The sequence below is a fragment of the Apiospora aurea genome (assembly GCF_038362705.1).
Source record: "Apiospora aurea strain CBS 24483 chromosome Unknown utg000001l_segment0_segment0, whole genome shotgun sequence".
Lineage (NCBI taxonomy): Eukaryota > Fungi > Ascomycota > Sordariomycetes > Amphisphaeriales > Apiosporaceae > Apiospora > Apiospora aurea.
The window spans coordinates 1,365,300-1,385,383 of NW_027117388.1; the positions used below are offsets into that span (position 1 = coordinate 1,365,300).

The 20,084-nt window shown below is 54.2% G+C and overlaps 8 protein-coding genes across 8 annotated transcripts; 5 read left to right on the top strand and 3 right to left on the bottom strand.

Moving 5' to 3' along the window:
* Positions 1–217: 217 nt before the first annotated feature.
* On the top strand, positions 218–861 carry PG986_000434 (uncharacterized protein; the record flags this gene model as incomplete). Its single annotated transcript, XM_066836656.1, has 4 exons — positions 218–259; positions 384–522; positions 606–653; positions 710–861. Coding segments are annotated over 4 exons (381 nt in total), but the record flags the coding sequence as incomplete, so codon positions are not given.
* A 239-nt stretch (positions 862–1,100) lies between these two features.
* PG986_000435 (uracil phosphoribosyltransferase) lies at positions 1,101–2,242 on the bottom strand (the record flags this gene model as incomplete). Its single annotated transcript, XM_066836657.1, has 5 exons — positions 1,101–1,152; positions 1,212–1,228; positions 1,292–1,446; positions 1,542–1,900; positions 2,079–2,242. 5 exons carry the CDS (start codon positions 2,240–2,242, stop codon positions 1,101–1,103), a joined length of 747 nt encoding a protein of 248 aa, XP_066705550.1.
* Positions 2,243–3,941: 1,699 nt separating this feature from the next.
* PG986_000436 (uncharacterized protein) lies at positions 3,942–6,669 on the top strand (the record flags this gene model as incomplete). Its single annotated transcript, XM_066836658.1, is given in 3 exon segments — positions 3,942–4,442; positions 4,457–6,313; positions 6,388–6,669. 3 exon segments carry the CDS (start codon positions 3,942–3,944, stop codon positions 6,667–6,669), a joined length of 2,640 nt encoding a protein of 879 aa, XP_066705551.1.
* Positions 6,670–7,546: 877 nt separating this feature from the next.
* PG986_000437 (uncharacterized protein) lies at positions 7,547–8,759 on the top strand (the record flags this gene model as incomplete). The annotated part of the gene is made up of 3 exons (XM_066836659.1): positions 7,547–7,549; positions 7,941–8,082; positions 8,182–8,759. The coding sequence occupies 3 exons, from the start codon at positions 7,547–7,549 to the stop codon at positions 8,757–8,759; spliced, it is 723 nt and encodes a 240-aa protein (XP_066705552.1).
* Positions 8,760–9,915: 1,156 nt separating this feature from the next.
* On the top strand, positions 9,916–11,163 carry PG986_000438 (uncharacterized protein; the record flags this gene model as incomplete). The annotated part of the gene is made up of 1 exon (XM_066836660.1): positions 9,916–11,163. The coding sequence occupies one exon, from the start codon at positions 9,916–9,918 to the stop codon at positions 11,161–11,163; it is 1,248 nt and encodes a 415-aa protein (XP_066705553.1).
* Positions 11,164–11,529: 366 nt separating this feature from the next.
* Positions 11,530–13,460, bottom strand: PG986_000439 (aspartate kinase; the record flags this gene model as incomplete). Its single annotated transcript, XM_066836661.1, has 6 exons — positions 11,530–11,627; positions 11,705–12,623; positions 12,687–13,011; positions 13,102–13,182; positions 13,260–13,279; positions 13,371–13,460. The coding sequence occupies 6 exons, from the start codon at positions 13,458–13,460 to the stop codon at positions 11,530–11,532; spliced, it is 1,533 nt and encodes a 510-aa protein (XP_066705554.1).
* Positions 13,461–14,937: 1,477 nt separating this feature from the next.
* Positions 14,938–18,511, bottom strand: PG986_000440 (adaptin N terminal region-domain-containing protein; the record flags this gene model as incomplete). Its single annotated transcript, XM_066836662.1, has 5 exons — positions 14,938–17,066; positions 17,124–17,352; positions 17,411–18,110; positions 18,170–18,204; positions 18,494–18,511. 5 exons carry the CDS (start codon positions 18,509–18,511, stop codon positions 14,938–14,940), a joined length of 3,111 nt encoding a protein of 1,036 aa, XP_066705555.1.
* Positions 18,512–18,859: 348 nt separating this feature from the next.
* Positions 18,860–19,961, top strand: PG986_000441 (tetratricopeptide repeat domain-containing protein; the record flags this gene model as incomplete). Its single annotated transcript, XM_066836663.1, has 3 exons — positions 18,860–19,237; positions 19,306–19,512; positions 19,569–19,961. 3 exons carry the CDS (start codon positions 18,860–18,862, stop codon positions 19,959–19,961), a joined length of 978 nt encoding a protein of 325 aa, XP_066705556.1.
* Between the last annotated feature and the right edge of the window lie 123 nt (positions 19,962–20,084).

Consider the following 20,084-nt stretch of genomic DNA (forward strand, 5'->3'; position numbering starts at 1 on the left):
TCAGTCGCGTTTTTGTGCAGCGCAGCCTTGCAACCTTTGACAACCACACACCAAAGTCGCGAATAGTTAAGCAACCTTTCGTGCGCAATCCAATCCCCCGAGTACTTCTATACTCGGCGACATCAACATGGTACGGAAATATTCCCTCTGGAGATTTTCCTACGCAGCATGCGACATGCGACCGGACAAGAAAGACTAATTCGAACCATTTGCGCAGGGTAAACGCAAGAAGGCCGCCCGCAAGCCGACGAGCAAGAAGGTACGCGACAAGAACCCGCATATCACACAATCGCAACATCGATCGGCGCAATATGAAAATACAGATGGAGATGGCGAGAGAGGAACAGAGAAAGAGCTGACCATTTCCGTTTTTCGATACACAGAATGAGCCCCTAGCAACATCCTTCACATGCCTGTTCTGCAACCACGAGAAGTCCGTCTCTGTCGTTCTTAACAAGAAGCTTGGAGTGGGCGACCTCGATTGCAAAGTTTGCGGACAGCGCTTCCAGTGCGGCATCAACTGTAAGTAGCGCTCCTGCACGTGCGGATGAAGGGCACTTCAATTCCGAGGCAGCTTGGGATTTGGGCTAACAGGGAGGGATCAGACCTGTCCGCGCCGATAGATGTGTACAGCGAGTGGGTAGATGCAGCTGGTAAGCATCGTCTCGGAGCGCCTGCAGAGAAGCGCGGAATACTGACAAGTCTACAGATGCGGTGGCCCAGGAGGAGGGTAACTCAAAATCAGCATCGTCACAACGACCGGGTGCCCGGCAGAGTACGAGTGGTGGTCGATATGGGGATGACGACGATGAGCGCCGATACGATGGCGAGGGAATCGTTGACGATGAAGATGACTACTAGCCACATGCCTTTCGTGTTTTCCTCCATACCACCTACTTTACGCTAGGGTCCATCCATAATACAGAGAAGGACCAAGCCAATGTATGAATGAATGATGTATTTTTCTCGCCGAATGTTGATTCTGTGCGTACGTGAGGCACACCCATCAAACAGGTGTTACGAGTTTATATAGGTTGCTCCTGTGAGACGACCCCGGCGCGCACGGTAGAAGCTTCAAGCTGCCGCGTTGTGGCCTCTGCTTACATCGTATAGTATCTATCACCGAAGTCTCCGAGTCCCGGAATGATGTAGCTGCACAGTTGTTAGTAAGCGATTGCAAAAAGAAAAAACGGGATCGACATATTACGTACTTCTTCTCATCCAAGCCCTGTGACATCTGGGTTAGTAAAGAGCTGATATTAAAGTGGAAGGCATGGCATGTTCAACTTACCTGATCCACGAAGGCCGTCACGACCCTTAGCTTAGGGAATTGGGTAGCAAAGTTCTTGATGCCCTGCGGACTAGCAATCAGGTTGAGGAACAGGATACGCTCCTCCGGAACACCTCGCGACTTGAGCACGTCCACGGCCATGATAGCCGATCCTCCTAAGTAGCCCGGGTTGTTAGTATCTCTTTCGTTTACACGTCACCCGACGTGCCTCCAATTCCGACAGCAACAGGAAATGACCACGACGACTTACCAGTGGCAAACATGGGATCGAGCAGCAGGACCCATCGGTCCGCGATGTCCTCGGGCAGCTTGTCGTAGAAGAGCTTGGGCATGGACGTCTCCTCGTCGCGCTGGATAAGGATCTTGCCGATGCGGACGGAGCGGCAGCAGTCGCGCAGCCCCTGCTCCATGGACTCGCCCGCGCGCATGATGGACACACCGCAGATCTTGCCCTGGAACTGCAGGCCGGCGTAGGTGCGGCCCACGGGCGTGGTCACCGTCTGCTCGACGATGGGAAGGTGGTTCAGGCCCTCCTCAACCAGCAGCCGGATGATGCGGTTCGAGTAGAAGATGAAGTCGGCACGATCCGTGTTCCTATCGCGGATCATCCTGCAGCGGCATGGTTTGGTGAGCCCATGTGAGCCTGCATTTTGGGGGAATTCATTATGTTGTCTCGAGATGCCCGAGAAAAGACGGCTATGAAAGGCATGCCCCTCACACCGAAATGGTGTATAGCAGAGGTGGACGTTTTGTATAGTTTCAACGTCCGGTTTGGGGAAGGACTCACGTGAGCAAGGCGATCAGCTGAGGAGTCTGAGGCAAGGTGATGACATTGTCGTATTCGATCTCGGTCGACACCGTGGCAACCGGTTTCTGACTCTCCGTGCGGTAGTCAGGTCCTACGCATTGGGTAGGACCGACTTGGGAATGTTTCGCGGGCTGATCAGACATGGCGTGTGGTGGCTGATATAGGACCGCAAGTGGAGAGGTGCAAAATACAGAAGCTTCGAGTGGCAGATCAAAGAGAGATCTGAACGAGCGGTTCTTGTCAAGCCTTCGCCACTTCTAGTCCGTACGCCGTATCAAACAAGGCGTCTGTCACCTAAGCGACATAGACAGGTTAGTCGGTATCACTACTCCTCAGCCGTTGTTTCGTTGCAGATGGTCTTGGATGGTTGATGTGCATTTTTAGCAACTGGGGATTTTGGGAGGGAGGGGAGGTCTTACCGAAATGAGGAGTCTTGAATTTTGCAAGCCGAATTCTCTACAGAGTCGAATATGATGGGAACTGAAGATGCTCTAGGGTAGGGAGATCTAATATGACCTCTCACGAACCGGAAATCTAATATATATAATGCAGCTCTGGGCGACAGGCATGCGGTCGGGGACCATTGAGTCCCTCTCAGTCACAAGGGTGCGCTTCGTTACAGAGATGTCCTGCATATGCAATAACCAGAGTGTCTCTGACTACGTAGGGTACCCCCTCATTGGGGCTTGGGCTAGCAAGCTGGGGGCCGATTGCTGCACCAATTGCTGCAGCCACAGGAGAAGTCACCTTGTAATCTACCAGTCAGGACCCATGGCCTTCGTCAGTGACAGTCACCTACTATCACATTCCAATGTCGGTATATGGAGAGAATTGTCTCAGTAAACAGGCCGGGAAATTCAGAAGTGACGCCGACTGGTAGATGCATAAGGATGCCGTACATAAGTAAAGTGCCTACATGTATATTGTAGTCGCCGATGACGACTTATACTTGATCGTGCGACTTGTATACCGTCCCCGACTTAAGGTCAGAGCATCCAACCGAGTGGGAGACTCTATGTGCCGGACAGGGCCAGACCAAAAGTTGCGAAAATTGCCGAAACCGATTGTCACTTTGGATGATTCTTCAAGTGAAAGACCCAAACAGGTAGGTGACGACGGGTGAATAAAGGAACAGCTACTATTCACTTCTCTACGGTGGGCCAATAACAGTAAGCAGCCTGTTTTGGGTACACCACTGTTAGTGGGCGAGAGAGTGAGCCTATGGCTGCTTTCGTTGCATACTCTACGCGTATCAATCGGAACAGCACCATACCTCCATGATTCAACAAAGCCGGCTTGGAGTCTCACAGCGTCCGACGTGGTTGCGTGGCTACAATAGTCAACCGCTGCACTTTTCAGATCTGACATTCTGTCTTCGCCTTCAATGTTGAAAGTAAAAAGAAAAAAGAAAAAAGCTTAGCGGCTCCTTCCTGCCCTTCGTCTTGCACGCCTTCCTCCCTGCTACGTAAAGGTTAAATCCCGTGCTCCCAGCTCCAACTCCAATTCTCCCGCCCGTCTCATCCTCCTTCCAAGCTTCCTAGCGGGCAATCAGGTGCTACCAGCCTGCCAGGGTCCTTTCGAACCCTAGCTTGATTGGCCTATGATCCCAGCAAAGCACCCATTATTTACATGCGACCAAGACTACCGATTGCGCTGAAGCAGCCCTCTTCTTGTCGCATGGCGAGCATCAATAATCCATTGCTGTTTCAACTTCTCTGCCGCTCTTTCTCTGCTTGAGAGAGTGCTTTGCTCATCGGAGAACCAGTGCTGCCGACCATCCAGCGGCGGTTGCTTGTCGATTCAGAGATATTCCTTCGTCGATAGAAAGACACAACGACCACGATGGCGACGCGCGACGCCGGAAACAGGCCGCGAAAGCCGATCGCAACCTACGGCAAACGAAAGACCCAACCAGCACGCGCTTTATACTCTGGCGCCAAGTCCACCACGCGACCCAGTGACCGCCAAATCGCGAGTAGCAGCATCACAGGACAAACAACGCGTGAGGGAGAGCGCGACCCTTACGAGTTATCTTCCTCGCCAGAGCCTTTGTCAGCCCCCGTCCCTTCCCGGAAGAAGCCTGCGACCGTGGCAAAAAATGCCACCACAGGCCTCCTGAGTAGCGAGCGCAAACGGAAGGTGGCCGACTTATACTCCCCAAAGGCCATCGGCCAGGACCCTTTGGCAGAAAGGGACGATAGCTCGCCTATCCGGCCGACCGCCCGACGCTCCCGTATCACCTCTCCAGAACCTTCGCGTCCCGCCAAACAGGCAACAAAGGTGGCTAGGCGCCCGGCGGCGCAGTCCAACTCAGCAGATGGAATGGACGTGGATGCCCCGGACGTGGCATTGTCTAGCCCCCCCCTCCAACGCCCATGGTGTCTACAAGCAACGGCGCCAAGAATGGAAAGACAGCCTCTAAGAAAAAGGAGACCCACGAAGTGTTTACTCCGCAGACAATGCAGGCCTTTGGTAACTTGGCCGTCACCGACAAGGGCAGGGCAAGGCCACGCATGCAGCAGCAGATCCCTGTGCGCTTGGCCCAGCGAAGGACAACATTGAAGACCACACAATCAGATATTGGTCCAACCACGACCTCTACTGCTTCGGCAAGTTCAGCACAGCCAGCGGTAAAGGGGGTGGATGAGGCAGAAAAACAACCGAAGAGGCAGAAAACACGGCTGATCGATAGCTTGAAGGCACAAATCCAGTCATCAGATGAGTCGGAAGACGACGAACGAGAGTCACAAGTAACCTGGAGTCAGCCGCTGGTATCTGGCCAGACTGGTGATTTTGGACAGGAAGACTCACAAGATTCCATGACTCTAACCCCAAACCCCCGCAAAGCCCCAGGCCCCAGACCTCCAGCATTCTCCCGCACATCAAGTCAAGTAAAACGCACATATGGCCAAACAAGGACCCTACTGGAAGAGACGGATATGTACGCTGCATTAGAGCTTCCGCAGGAGACGCCAGCACTGAAGGGCCGACGCTTAGAATACGATATCCACAAGAAGTTGATCAAGCCCGATTCTGATGACGAAGACGCCGATCTGAGCTCCATGTCCAAGACGGCCAAGATGCAGGGCATTCACGAACTTCGGGCTGCAGGCGCAAATACGTTTGTCGCCGATCAGATGCATGATCTAACAGAACAAATAGGAACACCCAATGGTGCAGGCCAGAAGGCATCATCCTCGCGCAGAACTGCTCTGCGTCAAGTTGCGGAGAAGGTAAAAGAGAAAGAATATCGAAGGTCGCTCCGTGATCACGGGGTTGAGACGACTATTTTTGAGCATGCCGACAGAGAGCATGATACCATAACTGGCTACCTCATTGTGGTCATCCTGCTGCAGCTTCTGGCACACACTGACTCGTCGCATATTGTGCGAATCGTCCGCACTGGAAGCATGGGCGACTTATTTGCAAGACTGCTTGTTGTGGACAACGATACCGTGAAGCTGGCAAGGGATCGCAAGAGTAACCTAAGTAAGCGTGATCAGACGCTGCTGGGTGGGCTACAGAACAATCTCACAGAGCTGTCGGCCTGGCGAACCAAGCCTGCTTACATATCGCCTCGGACCGCAGCCCTGAAATGCCTTCAGCTCCTTGTTGCCCATGATCCGAACATTGGTAGGGACCTGTCGCTGTTCCCGGCCACGGTCACGGACAAGCTGTTTTCAGTGTTGTCTGTAGCGCAAGACCCGGATTTCTGGGAAGCGCCCGACGCTATTGACCGTATCAATGTCTTCCATGCCTTGTCCGTTTTGGAATATCACACAGTTAAGGCGCTTGAATCCCAAAACGACAGCGACAAATGGTTGACGGATTATCTGCCTTCGGTGGCCGATGCGTTTGGGGCTGTTCTGCGGGTCCCGCTCGACACGGAGCTTGAGAGTCTCGTGATGAGACTTGTGGTCAACCTAGTAGAGACGGTGCCAGGAGCGCCTGAAGTCTTTGTCGCCAAAGGCTTGCTCCCCACTCTTGCGACCTCTGTATGCGCAAGCTTCGCCAAGGCACTAGCGACTGTCTCTACCAACGAATGGTCGGATGAAGTTCGCGACGGACTCGTCCTGAGACTGGGGATTCTCATCAACTGCGCCGAGCAAAGCGTCGCGGTCAGAGAAGCGGTCTGGAAGTGCTACGGCGACGACGGTTCTCCTACGAATAAGCTCATCAAGCTATTCCTAGAGAACCATGCATCCACTGCGGAGGTGAGTAACATGACGTCTCCCCTAACACCCACTCCACCACCACTTGCCAAAGAACAAGCGCTGACTTTCCACAGGCTGATTCCGATGCAAAATCACAACTCAACGTGGCGTTTGGGTACTTGGCCGTATTGCTCGGTTACCTGTCACTCCTGAAACCTTTCAGAATTGCCTTTAGGGCTAGTCATTCCAAGAAGAGCATGAAGCCCTTGCTCGATTCGATCCGCGAGTTTGTGGTACATCACAAAGTGATGGAAGCCGCGTTGGAGGACGCGGTAGAAGGCGAAGCGCACGACGGGTACACAGACAAATTGCAGCTGCTTGTAGAGCAGATTGAGAACGAGTCTGCTTTCGACTAATATCATTTCCTCCTCTTTTCTTCCAAACCCGGTCTACAGGGGAGTTGCAGCACATATACCAAGACCAATTGCAAAAGATCAAGGGAGTTAGAAGAAGGCCATGAAACCGCGGTGGATATTTGGGTTTGGTCGTCGGCGTACACCACTAGAGACTCAAGCCGACTAGCCAGCTCATGCTTTTGCGGATGCAATGGGGCGATGGCATTTGAATATGAGTTGGAGAGAGAGAAAGAGAGCCTATTCTGGGTGGTCCAAGGCTGTTAAATGCTTGGCTGGGGATGCCACCTTTGAATACATGTACGCAATACCCATAGACTACGACCTTGAAATGAATCGAGATGATCGCCTCCGCTATTTAGTCGCACCATTGGGAGAAGTGATGACCCTGCGGCCGGGACTTTTCATGTTTGAGCTAAGACAGCTCCGGAGCATTTTCATTGAACAGACTCAGGGTGTTGATAAATGTATGCTGCTTTTGCCAGGCAGGTTCCACGAGATGCCCTGGTTCGCCCCGACTTGAGAGCAGTGTAACACAGAACTTTTGAGTTATTTACGACACAAACGACGGTCAAACCCACCCCCCTTTTTCTAGCTTTCCTACGCGAGACGCCCAGATGTGCTCATTCGTCTCAGACTCAGACCGTGGCTGTCATGTACTCTTAGCTGCCGGCCATACGCATTTTAAATGTGCTCAATTCGCTTGCAAGTCTCGGCAGTCTTGGTATCGGTCCTTCCGCCCCGTTGAGGCGGTTAGATAGAACATCGCAATACACGTGTTTCCCTACTAGGTCACACGTATATGTCGACATAAGGATCTTAATGGGGGGCGTATGCCTGGGACATGATCACACTAAGGCTTTCAATATGTGAGGTCGAAATGGTAAATACAAGGACGTATACATGCCAGCCCTACTCAAGGCCTACTGGAATATGCTTGGTTGCCCATGAGAGAAGAAATTAAATGTCACCCCTATTACTGAAATATCATAGTAATACCTGCAAGGAAAATCGGACCAGATCAATAGGAGGGCACTTCTGCCACCAGTAGAATCCCTCCTCGCAATAGCCCTTCCTTCTCATCAAAGTTCTTCGGCGTCATCTTCCACTTCCTCACCGGCCTCCTCCTCTTCCTCCTCTTTCTCATCCTCCCAATCACCCACGCAAGTCTTCGCCTTCTCCTCTTCCTCCCGTTCCTTCCTCTTCTGGATCGCCTCCTCATCCTTCTTCACCTCCACCTCCTCCTGCTTCTTCTTCCGCTCCCGATCCTGCAGCACGCGGATGTACATATCGTAGGTAACCGTGTTGGGCTCGCGCGGGAGCTCGCCCCGGAGGATCTGCACCATCCGGATGCACTCGAAGCGCATGTGCGACAGCTGGCTAGTGTTCTGCAGGCTGATGGCCCCGTAGAGGCGCGTCTGCGCGTCGCTGATCTTGACCTCCTGCCACGCCTTGGGCCCGTGGCCCAGCCAGACCATGACCTCGGGCATGTAGCGGACTAGCACCCGGTCGTAGAACAGATCGCGCGACGTCACCAAGGGCGCGGGCACGGGTTCGGGCTCTGGCTCCTCTTCTTCGTCTTCCTCCTCGTCCAAGACGACGCCGCTGTCATCCTGCGTCGCCCCGGTCTTCTGCTCCTGCTCTTTCTTCTTCTTGTCCTCCCTGTCCTTCTTCTCCTTCTCCTTCTTGTCCTGCTTCTCCTTCTCCTTCTGCAGCTTCGCCTGCTCCTTCTTCTCCGCCGCGCCCTCCTCGTCCGCCATCTTCTCGACCGTGCGCATGGCGTACTCGAACTGGTCCCCGTCGAGGCGGCGGGTGATGGTCGGCGCGTTGGCGATGAACTGGCGGTAGTCTTTGAACTCCAGCTCGGGGTGCTGCTCCATCCCGAGCATGGTCTGCGCCACCCGGACCCGCTCGAGGCTGAAACGGTGGTAGTTGGGACTTATGCCGTTGTTGAACAGGTCATGGTGGAAGAGGAGCCACGGGTTGTCGGGCTCGTTGGGGTCCAGGTCCATCGACTCGCGGTACGGGCCGGCCGAGGTCCTGACCTCGTGCTTGTATCCATCGTGCTGGTGGAGGGGGAACTGTGTTTTTGAGAGAGAAGGGGGGAATTAATTAGTCGTGGATACTCGTCTAGTCATGAGAAGCTAGGTATACACACCTTCTTTTCGAACACGGCAATGGTACGCTTGTTCCTGCCCTTTTCCTGCTGCCAATAGTTGAAGCACCATTCCCGCGCTCTAGCATGTACGTTCTTGTTCTTGGCTTTGACCAGCAGCTTCCTGTAGAAGCTGCTGTTTTGGGTGCTCTCGCTATTGAGATACGTCAGGATCACTTCTGCGGCTTGGCCGTAGAATTTCTTTTGCTCAGCCTGCGTCAATTCCTTGGCTGCGGCCTTGGCCTTTTTGGACTTGGGAGGCATTATTATCCTTAATGGTACTGAGGTAGTCTTGCTATACAATAAGGGGGGAGCAAAGTATGAAGTGGGACTATACAGAGAACAGTAGTATTGCTGTAACTGCTTGAGGGGGAAGAGAGACGAGACCACACAAGGAGTTACCAGGAAAGGGGGTAAGAAAAGACAAGGGAAACTGCCAGAGCACGACGGCCCCTGCAGAGGATAAAACACGCGCTGCCATAGCCCATAACAAAGAGGCTCAAGAATGCGATGACTTCTTTATGGCCCCGTTCTGAGAGACAGAGCGAAACCGGAAGCATGGCGATGGCCTCCTTTGTCATGCCACTAGCGTCTCCCCCTCCTCTGTATGGTTCGGGCCAGTGGGAAACGGATCAACCACACTGGCTGATAGATCCTGACGCCCGAGATGGGAAGAGAGCTCTCATGTTACGGTGCCTAACTGGTGTAACAAAGAGTTTCTCAAAGAGGAAGCAGAGGATGGTCCAAAATGGTCCTGCTCATACAAGAAATCGCACCTGCGATATGCCACAATGGCTCTCGCTTTTCATGAACAATTGGTATAAAGAGGACAAAAGACGATGGACGAAGCCATTGTATTGAACGACCGAAACAATGTCATTGTTTCAACGAGAGGCATCACGGTCATCTTGGTATAAGAGCCACCTCCCTGGACGACGATTTCACGAGGGAAGCTCAGAAGACAAGTCAACACCAACACCATCATCACTTTATTGCATATACAACAAACCAAAACACCCCATCCCACAGCTCCAAGTCCGGAGCCGCCGCGAGAAGTAACAAGAACCATATCTACATCTATCTATCCATCTACCATGCAGGCCACCCGCGAAACCGCCAACGTCAGCCTGGACGAGATCTTTGGCAGCTATGGTCTCTACATCGACCACGATGCCGGCGGCCTCCTGTTCGGCGCCGGCCCCGCGGACGACGCCGCCGAGGCGAGCGGCACGGCCAACAACACCAACAACGACGGCACCTCCTCCGTCTACAGTATCTACGCCTCCGAGCTGGGCCGCCACGACGTCCCCACGGATCTGCAGGAGGGCGACTACGCCAACTACCCGCACACCGCGACGCGCGAGTGGCAGCGCTTCGACGGCCCCGTCCTCAACCCCGAGGAGCAGCGCCTGGTGACGGAGCTCGACATGTCCGACGCCGCGCGCCAGCAGCGCCTCGACACCGCCGCCCTGCCGCGCTTCCTGTTCCGCGGCTACTCGCAGCGCAGCGGTGGCGGCGACCCGCGCCTGAACCAGTGGGACAAGATCATCCCACACTACTTCCTAGACCAGCCGACGGCCGTGCCCGAGTTCGCCATGCGCGACTTCCCGCGCCGCGACGAGGTCATCGACGCGCACCTGACCGGCAACACGGACGACCCCGTCGTCCGCCTGACGCCCTTCTCCTCCTGGTCGCAGTCGCCCCAGGTCGCCCTCCGCTACGCCGGCGGGCCCGACGACGGCTCCTCGCGCCTCGCCATCCTCGACACGACGCGCCTGCGGCCCTGGAACGAGATCCACAACGTGACCGAGCTGCGGTTCCTGGGCTACCACCGCCTGCCCCTGCGCTGGGGCTCGTGGGAGTACATGGTGTACGGCCCGGTCGAGGGCGCCTGCCTCTACACCTTCCCGCGCCAGAACTTCATCGACCTCTTCCGGCCCGACTTCGGCTACAGCGGCAACGCGTCGCTGCTCCTGGCGCAGCAGGCCCAGGGGGCCATGATGCCGCAGACGCTCAAGGCCGCGCGCGCCGCCGCCACCCTGTTCGCGCGACGTCCGGGTTGGGAGAACGAGCGCCCGGCCATCGTCATCTACGTCGTCGTGCTGCTCGTCGCGTCCTGGCGCCACGGCAACATGAACCCGCCCCAGGACCTGCTGCGCTCCAACTGGGACCCGGCCGACATCCAGGCCCTCGCCACCGAGCTGAAACCCGAGCTCGACGCTTACAGGGCATACCACCCGGTTGGGCTGGTCGGCCCTGACCCCCAGCGCGTTGCCTTGGGCTACGAGTGGTTCTTCGAGGCCCTGAACCTGATGCGTGCCATCGATCTTCCTACATTTTAAACATCAACAGGTAGGTGTTCAAGGTAAGTGTTCAAGGTAGGTTGTACGTAATGCATCTGGAAAACGAACGGTAAGGCACTGCGGTATAGTATATAGACAACGCAGGCGGTATCATTAGTTGACAGTTTACTTCTCTCTGAAAAAATGAAATGTCTTAATTGCATGATGTGTTGTCTTAGGTGCTTATCAAATGCAATCTGATATCTCTACAAAAACCCAATGACTACCTTTCTTTGAAGCTCCCCACGCGCCCCCTTCCCCCGAAACCGGGCCATTCCGGACTGGAATTCTAAGTGCAAGCCAGCCACAAACGCCGGAGAACAAACACAAATGCGATCTAAATCAACCGAATCTATGTAGATCGATCTATTCCAAAAACGTAAAGAGATTGGTATGTAGTATGTTCATAGCTCGCGTAGCTTCCCGCGCGTCGATCACGCAGCTGATGTTGATCTCGCTGGCACCTATAATGAAGACAACAACAGTTAGTAAATTTATCACTCGTAATGAGCTGGCGATGAAACAAAGAGCAATGACTTACCCTGCGAGATCATCTCGATGTTAACATTGTGCTCTCCCAGAGTCGAGAACATGCGACCAGAGATACCGATCATGTTCTTCATCTCGGCACCAACCAAGCTCAGAATGGCCATGTCGTGGAGCATGCTCACGTCTCCGCAGCCCTCCAGTTCTTCCCTGGCCGCTTCAAGCTGCGAGATTGGCGAGTTGGCGGCATGAATGGCCATGGATACGTGGACCTCACTGGTCGAGATGAGATCCACAGATATGCGGTGGTTGTTCAGGATAGCGAAAACCCTGGCGAAGAAACCATGCGAGATGGATCGCTTGTTGGAATGCACGTTGATGACAGAGATGTTGTCCTTGATAGTCACGGCCGTGGGACGTCTCGGTGTTTTCCGTAGCGATGCGTCCGAAGGTCTCGACCTCTTGATCTCCTGAGCCGGCGACTGTACAGGATCGGGCAGCACAATGGTACCGGCACCCCTGGGGTTCTTGACGTTCTTGATGCGGATCTGGATCGGTGGCTCGGCCTTGATGACCTGGTCCATGGTCAGGTGGTGGATAACCTCGGAGCCGTAGAATGTGAGCTCGGCAGCTTCTGACGGGGTGATGGAGCTCAGGAGGCGCGCAGTCGGGACTTTGGTCGGGTCTGCCGTGAAGATACCATCCACCTCCTTCCACACCTGCAGTTCCTCGGCCTTCAGACCTACGGCGGCCAGAGCTGCGCACAGGTCTGTGTAGCCCCGTCCAATATCACCATCCATAAGACTTCCAGGGACGGTGCCGAAGAAGCCCGTCACCACAGGCACTCTGTCCCCGCACGCAATTATCCTCTTCTGGAACGCGGCAGCGGCTTCTCGGTAGAAAGCCGGGCTGAGCCGTTCGGAGCTGTCGTAATGGAGAATGTCGGCAAGATCCACGTATTCGGCATCGACTTTCTGTGGGGTTTGTCAGCGAGGGCACCAGAAGAATCAGGGGCGCGCCGCGACCTCCGTCCGTACCTTGTCCTTGAGCAGATACGACATGAACCTGCAGCTCAGCTTCTCGCCGAAACTGATGACCCGGTCCTTCGACCTCGCGTTGACCTCGAGATTGAAGCGCTTAGCCGCAATGACGTAGTCGACCAACTCTTGGCAGTCGTCTTCGATATTGGCGGTGACCTGCTTTTGTAAGGCAGGGTCCTTGATGAAAGACTGGATGGCGAAGACATGGTCGCTGCAGATTTCCTGGACGGCAACCTTGACGTCGTCGAGGATCTCGTTCTGGGTGGTTTCGTTGCTGGTGGCGGCGGCAATGGCCTTGAGTTTCTTGTAGACCTCGAGTAGACTGGACAATGGCGCATCGTGTTAGGAGAGATCTGGCGGACGGGCGGTTCCGATTGCGAAATGCGACACTCGGGGGCAAAGGGTGACTAACCGACTTGTGGTACCGGTGACCTTCTTCCCAGTGCTCCGGGCCGAGCAAACAACGACGACCTTATTGGAAGCAAGGCTCGCTCTGTTCCAAGGTCCAATTAGTTGGGTGTCGTCGTACAAGAAGGGCGGGGGCCTATGGCAGCCAGGAATCGCACGTACCGGATAATGTCTTCTGCGATCTGCAAGAACACAAGCCATGTAATCAGTCGCAACGCTCTCTCGACAAGGGCAGTTGGCAGGGCGAGGAGGGGCAGAGGGATTCCAAAATACCTTGTCTGGGAATTTGCCGACACTGGTGCCGCCAAATTTCTGTATTATCCAGCCATTGCTAGAGTTGTTTCTGAATTCGAAGTCTGTCATGGTATAGTCTCGGCGCAGGCGAACTCGACTTTTCCGTCTCTGGCGCAAACCCAGTGGTGGCTTTCCTGCTTGCTGGTGTGCTATTATTACGCAAAAGCACCAAATCGCGGGGCAGTCGCTCTCGTCCAGTCTTCCAAGTCGAAGACACCACAAATTACGTTTTTTCTCGAGAGACAAGTATGTACACAACGCACAACCAGAACAACGAGAGAAGCTGGCTAAGTATGCAAACGAGAGTACAAGAAGTCACCGCAACGGCTGTGAATACTGCAAGTAAGTAAGTAAGCAAGCAAGCAAGTATATGTAAGTATGGAACAGAGGAGGAAGTTAGAGTCAATCGAAGGGAAAATCCACCGCGTTATGTCATGTCCTGTGCTCGCTTTCTTTAAGATACTTGATGGAAGGGCCCCAGTCCCAGGTACGGCCAGAAATACATTTTGACCCCGTAAAGTGGAATGGCGACATCCATCCCATTTGCTGCGCTGCTTTGCTACCTGACTATTAGGTTCCGAATCGGAGGCTAAAAAAACCCTTCAGTGACTCCCGCATCTTCAGGTCGGGCCCTCACTGTCTGCTGCTCACTGACTGTCCAGCGTTGCAGCGGGGCTGATCACCCTGGTCTGCGTCTTAACTGCACTGCAGGTGGTGGGGGTTGGAGAAGTATACAGCCAGCCAGCCCATACCGTACGTAGGTAACTGCCTCTATGTATGTATCTACGGAATACCTCCTCCTCGATAGCCACATGTCATTTGCTACTGTCAGAACTACATACCTCGACTAGTTTCACCATACGAAACTGATGCGGTAGGCGGTGTATAGCTACTAGACTACCAACCTTACGATGTCGTCCGAATCGGATGTAAAACGGAGATTAGACTTCCTCTTCCCGTCCCGGTATGCCATGCGTCTGACTCAACCCGACGGTCATACGAGGAAGCCAGCCACCGAGTGCATAGTCGAATGCAATGCACCAATACGATAGAGTTGTCGCTGCTACACCCTATCTCGCATACTATTGCTCGCACATGCCTCACTCGAGGCCCTCAACAAACACTAGGCAGCATACGCCCGACATAGTGGTAGACCATCTATCAGTCATACTTCATTCCGTTCTTTGATCCAATAAGAAACGTGGTTTTTGTGCTTAAAATGCCTTGCATCATTAAAATGATTCCCAGGCTCTCTATAGGTCTAACCGATGCGCGCTTTTCATTTGAGGCATGGATATTCGTCCTTCTGCCTTCCTAACATTCAAATGGTGACTGGCGGGGCCGGCGCAGCTCTCACCCGGCCGGGTCTCCCCGGCCGTTTGTACATTGGGTGAAACTTCCGCTATCTTCTATCGTAAGTACAAGGCGGAGCGAAGTGCTCCAATAGGCTCGACTCGTAACCGTGAGAAGGCTGGGCAGACAGCTCGCGATCAGCTTCAATCCTGTATCTCCGCTGCTCTGGCCTTCTTCTTTTTCTTCTTCGGCTTTACGGCCGCGGGTTCCCCCAGCACTTTCTGCCGCCTCCTTCAGGGGGGGCGGGCGTTTGTTGGTCCTTGTCACCCGGACCGTCATCCGCCGGAACCGCTACCTTCTTTTTCTTCTTCTTCGCCTTGACTGCAGCCCCGGAGTCGCCCTCTCCCTCAGCTGGTGCGGCGGCAGTCGGCTTCTTCTTCTTCGCCTTCTTCTTGACCACCGCGCCCTCGGCGTCGACGCCCTGCGCCACCTGGATGCGTTCGTTCGCGCGCTGCATCTCCAGCCGGAGCCGCTCGACCTCCTTCATGGCGCGCGCCATCTCGGCCTCCTCGCGCTGCTGGGCTTCGTAGTCGTAGCCGCGGCTGTCGGGCTCCGCCTCGAGGTTGAGCGACCCGATGTTGGTCGAATCGACACCAAGGAGGACCGACTGCTTCAGCTGCTTGGCCCGCGACTTGGTAAAACTGTCCGAGTTGTTCTCCGAATCGTAGTGGCGAGGCGTGGAACCACCGCTGCCCGCGAGGTTCTCGTCGGCGGCGATGACGATCTTCTGCCGCGGCGGCTTCGGCCGAGGGGCTTTGCGTGACTGAGACGGGACACTACCGCTGATGCCTGCGTTCAGCTTATTGAGATCCAGCTCCATGATAGGGATCGAGTCGACGTCCAAGTCGGGGCCGTTGGAGTTCTGGAGGATATTATGTATGGGCGTCGATGTGCCGGTGAGACTACTGCCTTCACCAATGTAGAAAGGATCATCTTTGTTCCTCTCGCGGCGCTCTGCCTTCCTCCTGGCAAGGATATCTGGGTCCAAGTATGCGTCTTCTGTTGGCTGCTGCTGATAGGAACTGGCAGCCTCTTCTCGACTTTCAACCAAGCGATTGATGGCGGGTTCCGAAACTATGCTTGTGGGTGGTGGCCTCTTGCTGTAGTATATTTCAAACTCATCTGCTTCCTCTGCAGGCATGCTGAGCGGTTGGGCATTGGCTAAAAGAGAGTTCAGGTTTGGGTTGATAGGTTCGTCGAGGTCCAGGCCCTCCGGGAAAGGTACATTCTTCTGGGCCGAAGCCGCGACGGACTTCAGCTCCCAGCCTACAAATAGGGATGGCATCGCTTGTGTAAGCAGTAAAGGGGCATAATCTGATGCTTCCCCAGCAGCATCTTGACCAGACACCGCCTCGGCTGTCAATTTGAGCAATTCGATGAACTCAACGGCCCTCTCCTGTACTTCAAGATTCGGATGCATAGCCAGAGGCTCGAAGACATGAATGATGCGGGCCATCAGCAACGATATCATGGATTTCCTCTCGGGAGTCCACGGAGCTATGCTGTCACCCGCAATAAGGGAAAAGACCTTCGTGGCAGCTTGCAAACAGGCAGCCAGCGACTCCGGAGATGTGACCCGAGGGATAAGCTGCAGCAATGACCCAAGACTGTCATCTGGGGATACTGTCTCAGTCGCAAACTCTCCTATAACCCAAGCTATCGGTTTCACAGCACCCGATGTCACAGGGTGACCGCTTGGCGCGTCCTTATTGAACTGCTCCAGGATGGCGTTCGCAGCTTCGATACATGCTGGCCGGATGGCATGTACCTTGACAGTAACATTTCTCAGCTCGTCGCCGATTCGTTCCGACGCATCCCCAATATTCGATTTGGAACCAGAAGCTGGTTCCAGGTCGTTTGTAGGCCGGGGCAAGGGAGCCATACGGACCAATTGGGTGAGTATATCTATGTACCACTCGAAGTCTGTAAGGTTGCTGTAGTTGTTCCGTGAGCACATATTCAGGATCCTGTTGATTACATCGGCCCTGTAGTCATCCGGGAGTGGTTGTGACTGGCCGTCATTTTTCTGTCTCGGATTAATGGTTTCCTCTAAAGCTTCCTCGTCCGAATCCAGATCGGTTGGGTCGACGGCGGCGTTCCGTCCATTCTCTGGCGAGGCGCTCTTAAGCTGCCTCATGAGGCGACTGACAATGGATATCAGATTTTCACTGCTGACCATGCCTTGCACCAAATCCAACGACTTGATGCGAATAGAAATATCTGTACTGTCGATACATTCGAGAATTACATCCTCTTGCTGAGCAACAAGCCAAGGGTGTGTAACCACAATCTTGTTAAAAGCGAGGAGTGCCACATATTTGACTATAAATAAATGTCAGTGATAGCCCCTATTAGTATGCGGCAATATCTCAAACGTACGGTTAGGGTCGCCATCGACCATGATCATACTGCGGAGCTTGCTGACGCAGAGAGACGCAATCTCCTCTCTTCCGTCATCATCGTCGCCACTGCCTAGGATGCCTCCTTGGATAATGCCATTGATACATTCGTACAGTAGTGACATGGCAGGGGTGCTGCGAATGATTTCGGTTAAAGGAGGCAACAGCTTTCGCACCAGCCTCGGTTCGAGGGGAGTGAGAGTCGCAAACTAAACAAAAGTGAGTATGAAAGCTGCGTACCCAATGTCCAGGATGTATAGCACTTACCAGTTTTATGAGCTTGATAGCCATCCAGTTGTTGCCACTATCAACAAGTAATTCAAAGAGCCTGGGGGCGAGAGGTAAGAAGTCATTGGGCCGGCGCCAGCTAAATTCGCAGACCACATTCACAATAGCCGCCGTGACACTTGGGTCTTCCCTTGTATCCATGAGCTTCTCCTTTATTTTTGGCCATGCCGCGCGCAATGTTTCCGGGAACACTAGAGCTAGCCTATACAGAGTGACGATAGTTTTCTTGCGAATCGTGGCGTTGCTATGGCTGAGTCGAGGAAGCAGGTCGGAGAGGGTTGAGAGCGCCAAGGAGGGGGTGATCAAGTGAGGGAGGGCGACGATTGGAAGCGCTATAGTAGTCGTCGAAGCTCCCGTGAGATCCTTCTTGAGGAGATTCGTCGCGAGCATCAAGACTTCAGTATCGGGGCGGAAGCTCTGCACGGCGCCGAGATAGCCCACGCGTTTCTGGTGGTACTTTGGCGATGCCATGACTTCCAAGACGTGGAACGAAGCCCACGACATATCGTGGCCGAACATCTCCAGGTAGACCAGCTTCAACATGGCGGTGGCCTTGAGGTCCAGGTCCTGGGATCGGATTTCGGCACGACATTCTTTCAGGCAGTTCTGTATGTACTCGCGCTCGTTGCCTTTATGGTTTCGCATCCCCCGGATGAGGTCGTAAAGTGATTTTTCGAACCTGGAACTGGTTAGCCAAAGAACGAATGGCACCCGGAGTATACAGCATCTATAACGTACATGTTTGCGGCGTTTGCGCCTTGCACCGGCGCTGGCTACGTGTAGTTGTCTTATCGTATGTGGGATGAAGCCAGTCAGAGCTGTCGGCAAGCTAATAGTTATCAGTTGCGGTGTGGGTTCGTGTTGGGCCGAAGGCCATCATGACGACAGCTACACATCCAGGAACGAGACGGCGATCAGCTTCGGTAGGGGCCCATCGTGAATGTGCCGAGAAAGATGTTGGTCGTTATTGCAGGGTCGAGTCGTAGGCCAGGTCAACTTCAGATGTAGGTTAGGTAGGGACTGCAGGCGGTCTTGTGCCCCTCCAATTAATGTCAGAGGTACGCACGCAACGATTCCCATTTGGAGTTCGTGCTCGGGTTTATTAAAGACGTAATTGCGCTAAAATACAGCCTGCAACTGGTGAGCTGGTTACCACCCAATTACCCCAGTCCGTCCCAGCTCCAGCCAGTTGGCTCTCAAGCTCCCTAATCCACGGCGGAATTACTGGGTCACCGACGCTGCCCAGCACCTTTACAGTGGCCACATGTGAATGAGTGTGCGTGCAACTCGAGCTTCGATGCGACATAGCTCTGTATCACCGTGACCGACCGACAACGACCTTTTTCAAAACCTATTGCCTGGGGACCTCTAGAATTCCTATCGCAACACCATTGGAACGCGCTTCCTCCAGTTTTCGATCAATCAACCATGGCGTCCTCGCTCCTCCGGCCGCCGGGACATCTGTCTCCCGCGACTGCTCTGCAACTATCACAGCAAGCTCCCATCATAATCAAGAACTCCCCAGGAGCGGTCACGGCGTCGGCCCTTTCATCCCTCTTCAGTGCACCCGAAACACCCGAGCTGTGGACCATATACGAGAACCTCCTACTTTCATGCCTTCGCACAGGAGACGAAGAATCGGCGCATCTGTGCCTCGGTCGTCTGGTGAATCGTTTTGGCGATGACAACGAGCGCGTCATGGCCTTGATAGGCCTGATGAAGGAAGCAGATGCCACAGACGACGCCACACTCGAAGTCGTACTGAAGGAATACGAGGCATTGCTGCAGGAGAATCCAACAAACATAGTAGGCTGCCTCTTATACATTGCGTGGTCTGTCTACTGTGCAACCGTCTGACACAGCTTGTCCTCTAGCCTATCGTAAAGCGCCGCGTCGCCCTCCTGCGATCCATCGGTCGCATTCCGGATGCAGTCACCGCCCTCACTGGACTGCTCGACTTCTCCCCCACCGACAGCGAGGCTTGGTCGGAGCTGAGTGACATTTACTTCTCCCAAGGATTGTACTCTCAGGCCATCTTCGCATTGGAGGAGGTACTTGTACTGCAGCCGAACGCGTGGAATGTAAGGATGGGACGTTTGTTACTTTCGAGCGCCAGGTCACTAACGCGGCTGCCTAGATCCATGCCAGAATAGGAGAGTTGCTCCTCATGTCCGTCAAGTCGGGATCGGGGGACCAGAACGATAGCGCCAAGCAATTAGGTGAAGCTCTCAAACGGTTTTGCCGGAGCATCGAGCTCTGTGACGACTACCTACGTGGCTACTACGGCTTGAAATTAGTGTGTTTTTACGACCCTCCGTATCGACCCAGCAAGGCGGTTGGACTAACTTCTAGGAAGACAACAACACAGCTTCTCAATGACCCACCGAAGCCCCCAAAACAGGCGGAAAGTGATGGTCTCGCGCCGCCTAACTTGTCCACTCTCCAGAAGCTGGATGGGCTGGCCACCGAGAAACTCGGAGAGATTACGCGGAGGTTCACAGCCGGGGAAAAGGGGTTGGCAGGGCTTTGACGAAGCCGAGATTGCTGCGGCCAAAGGGCTACTAGAGAAGAGTTCCAGTACGACTGTTCGTTAAGGCGGGCGGGCTGGCGGGCCTGCAAGGTGCCAAATCTACGATTCGATCCGGTGATCCAG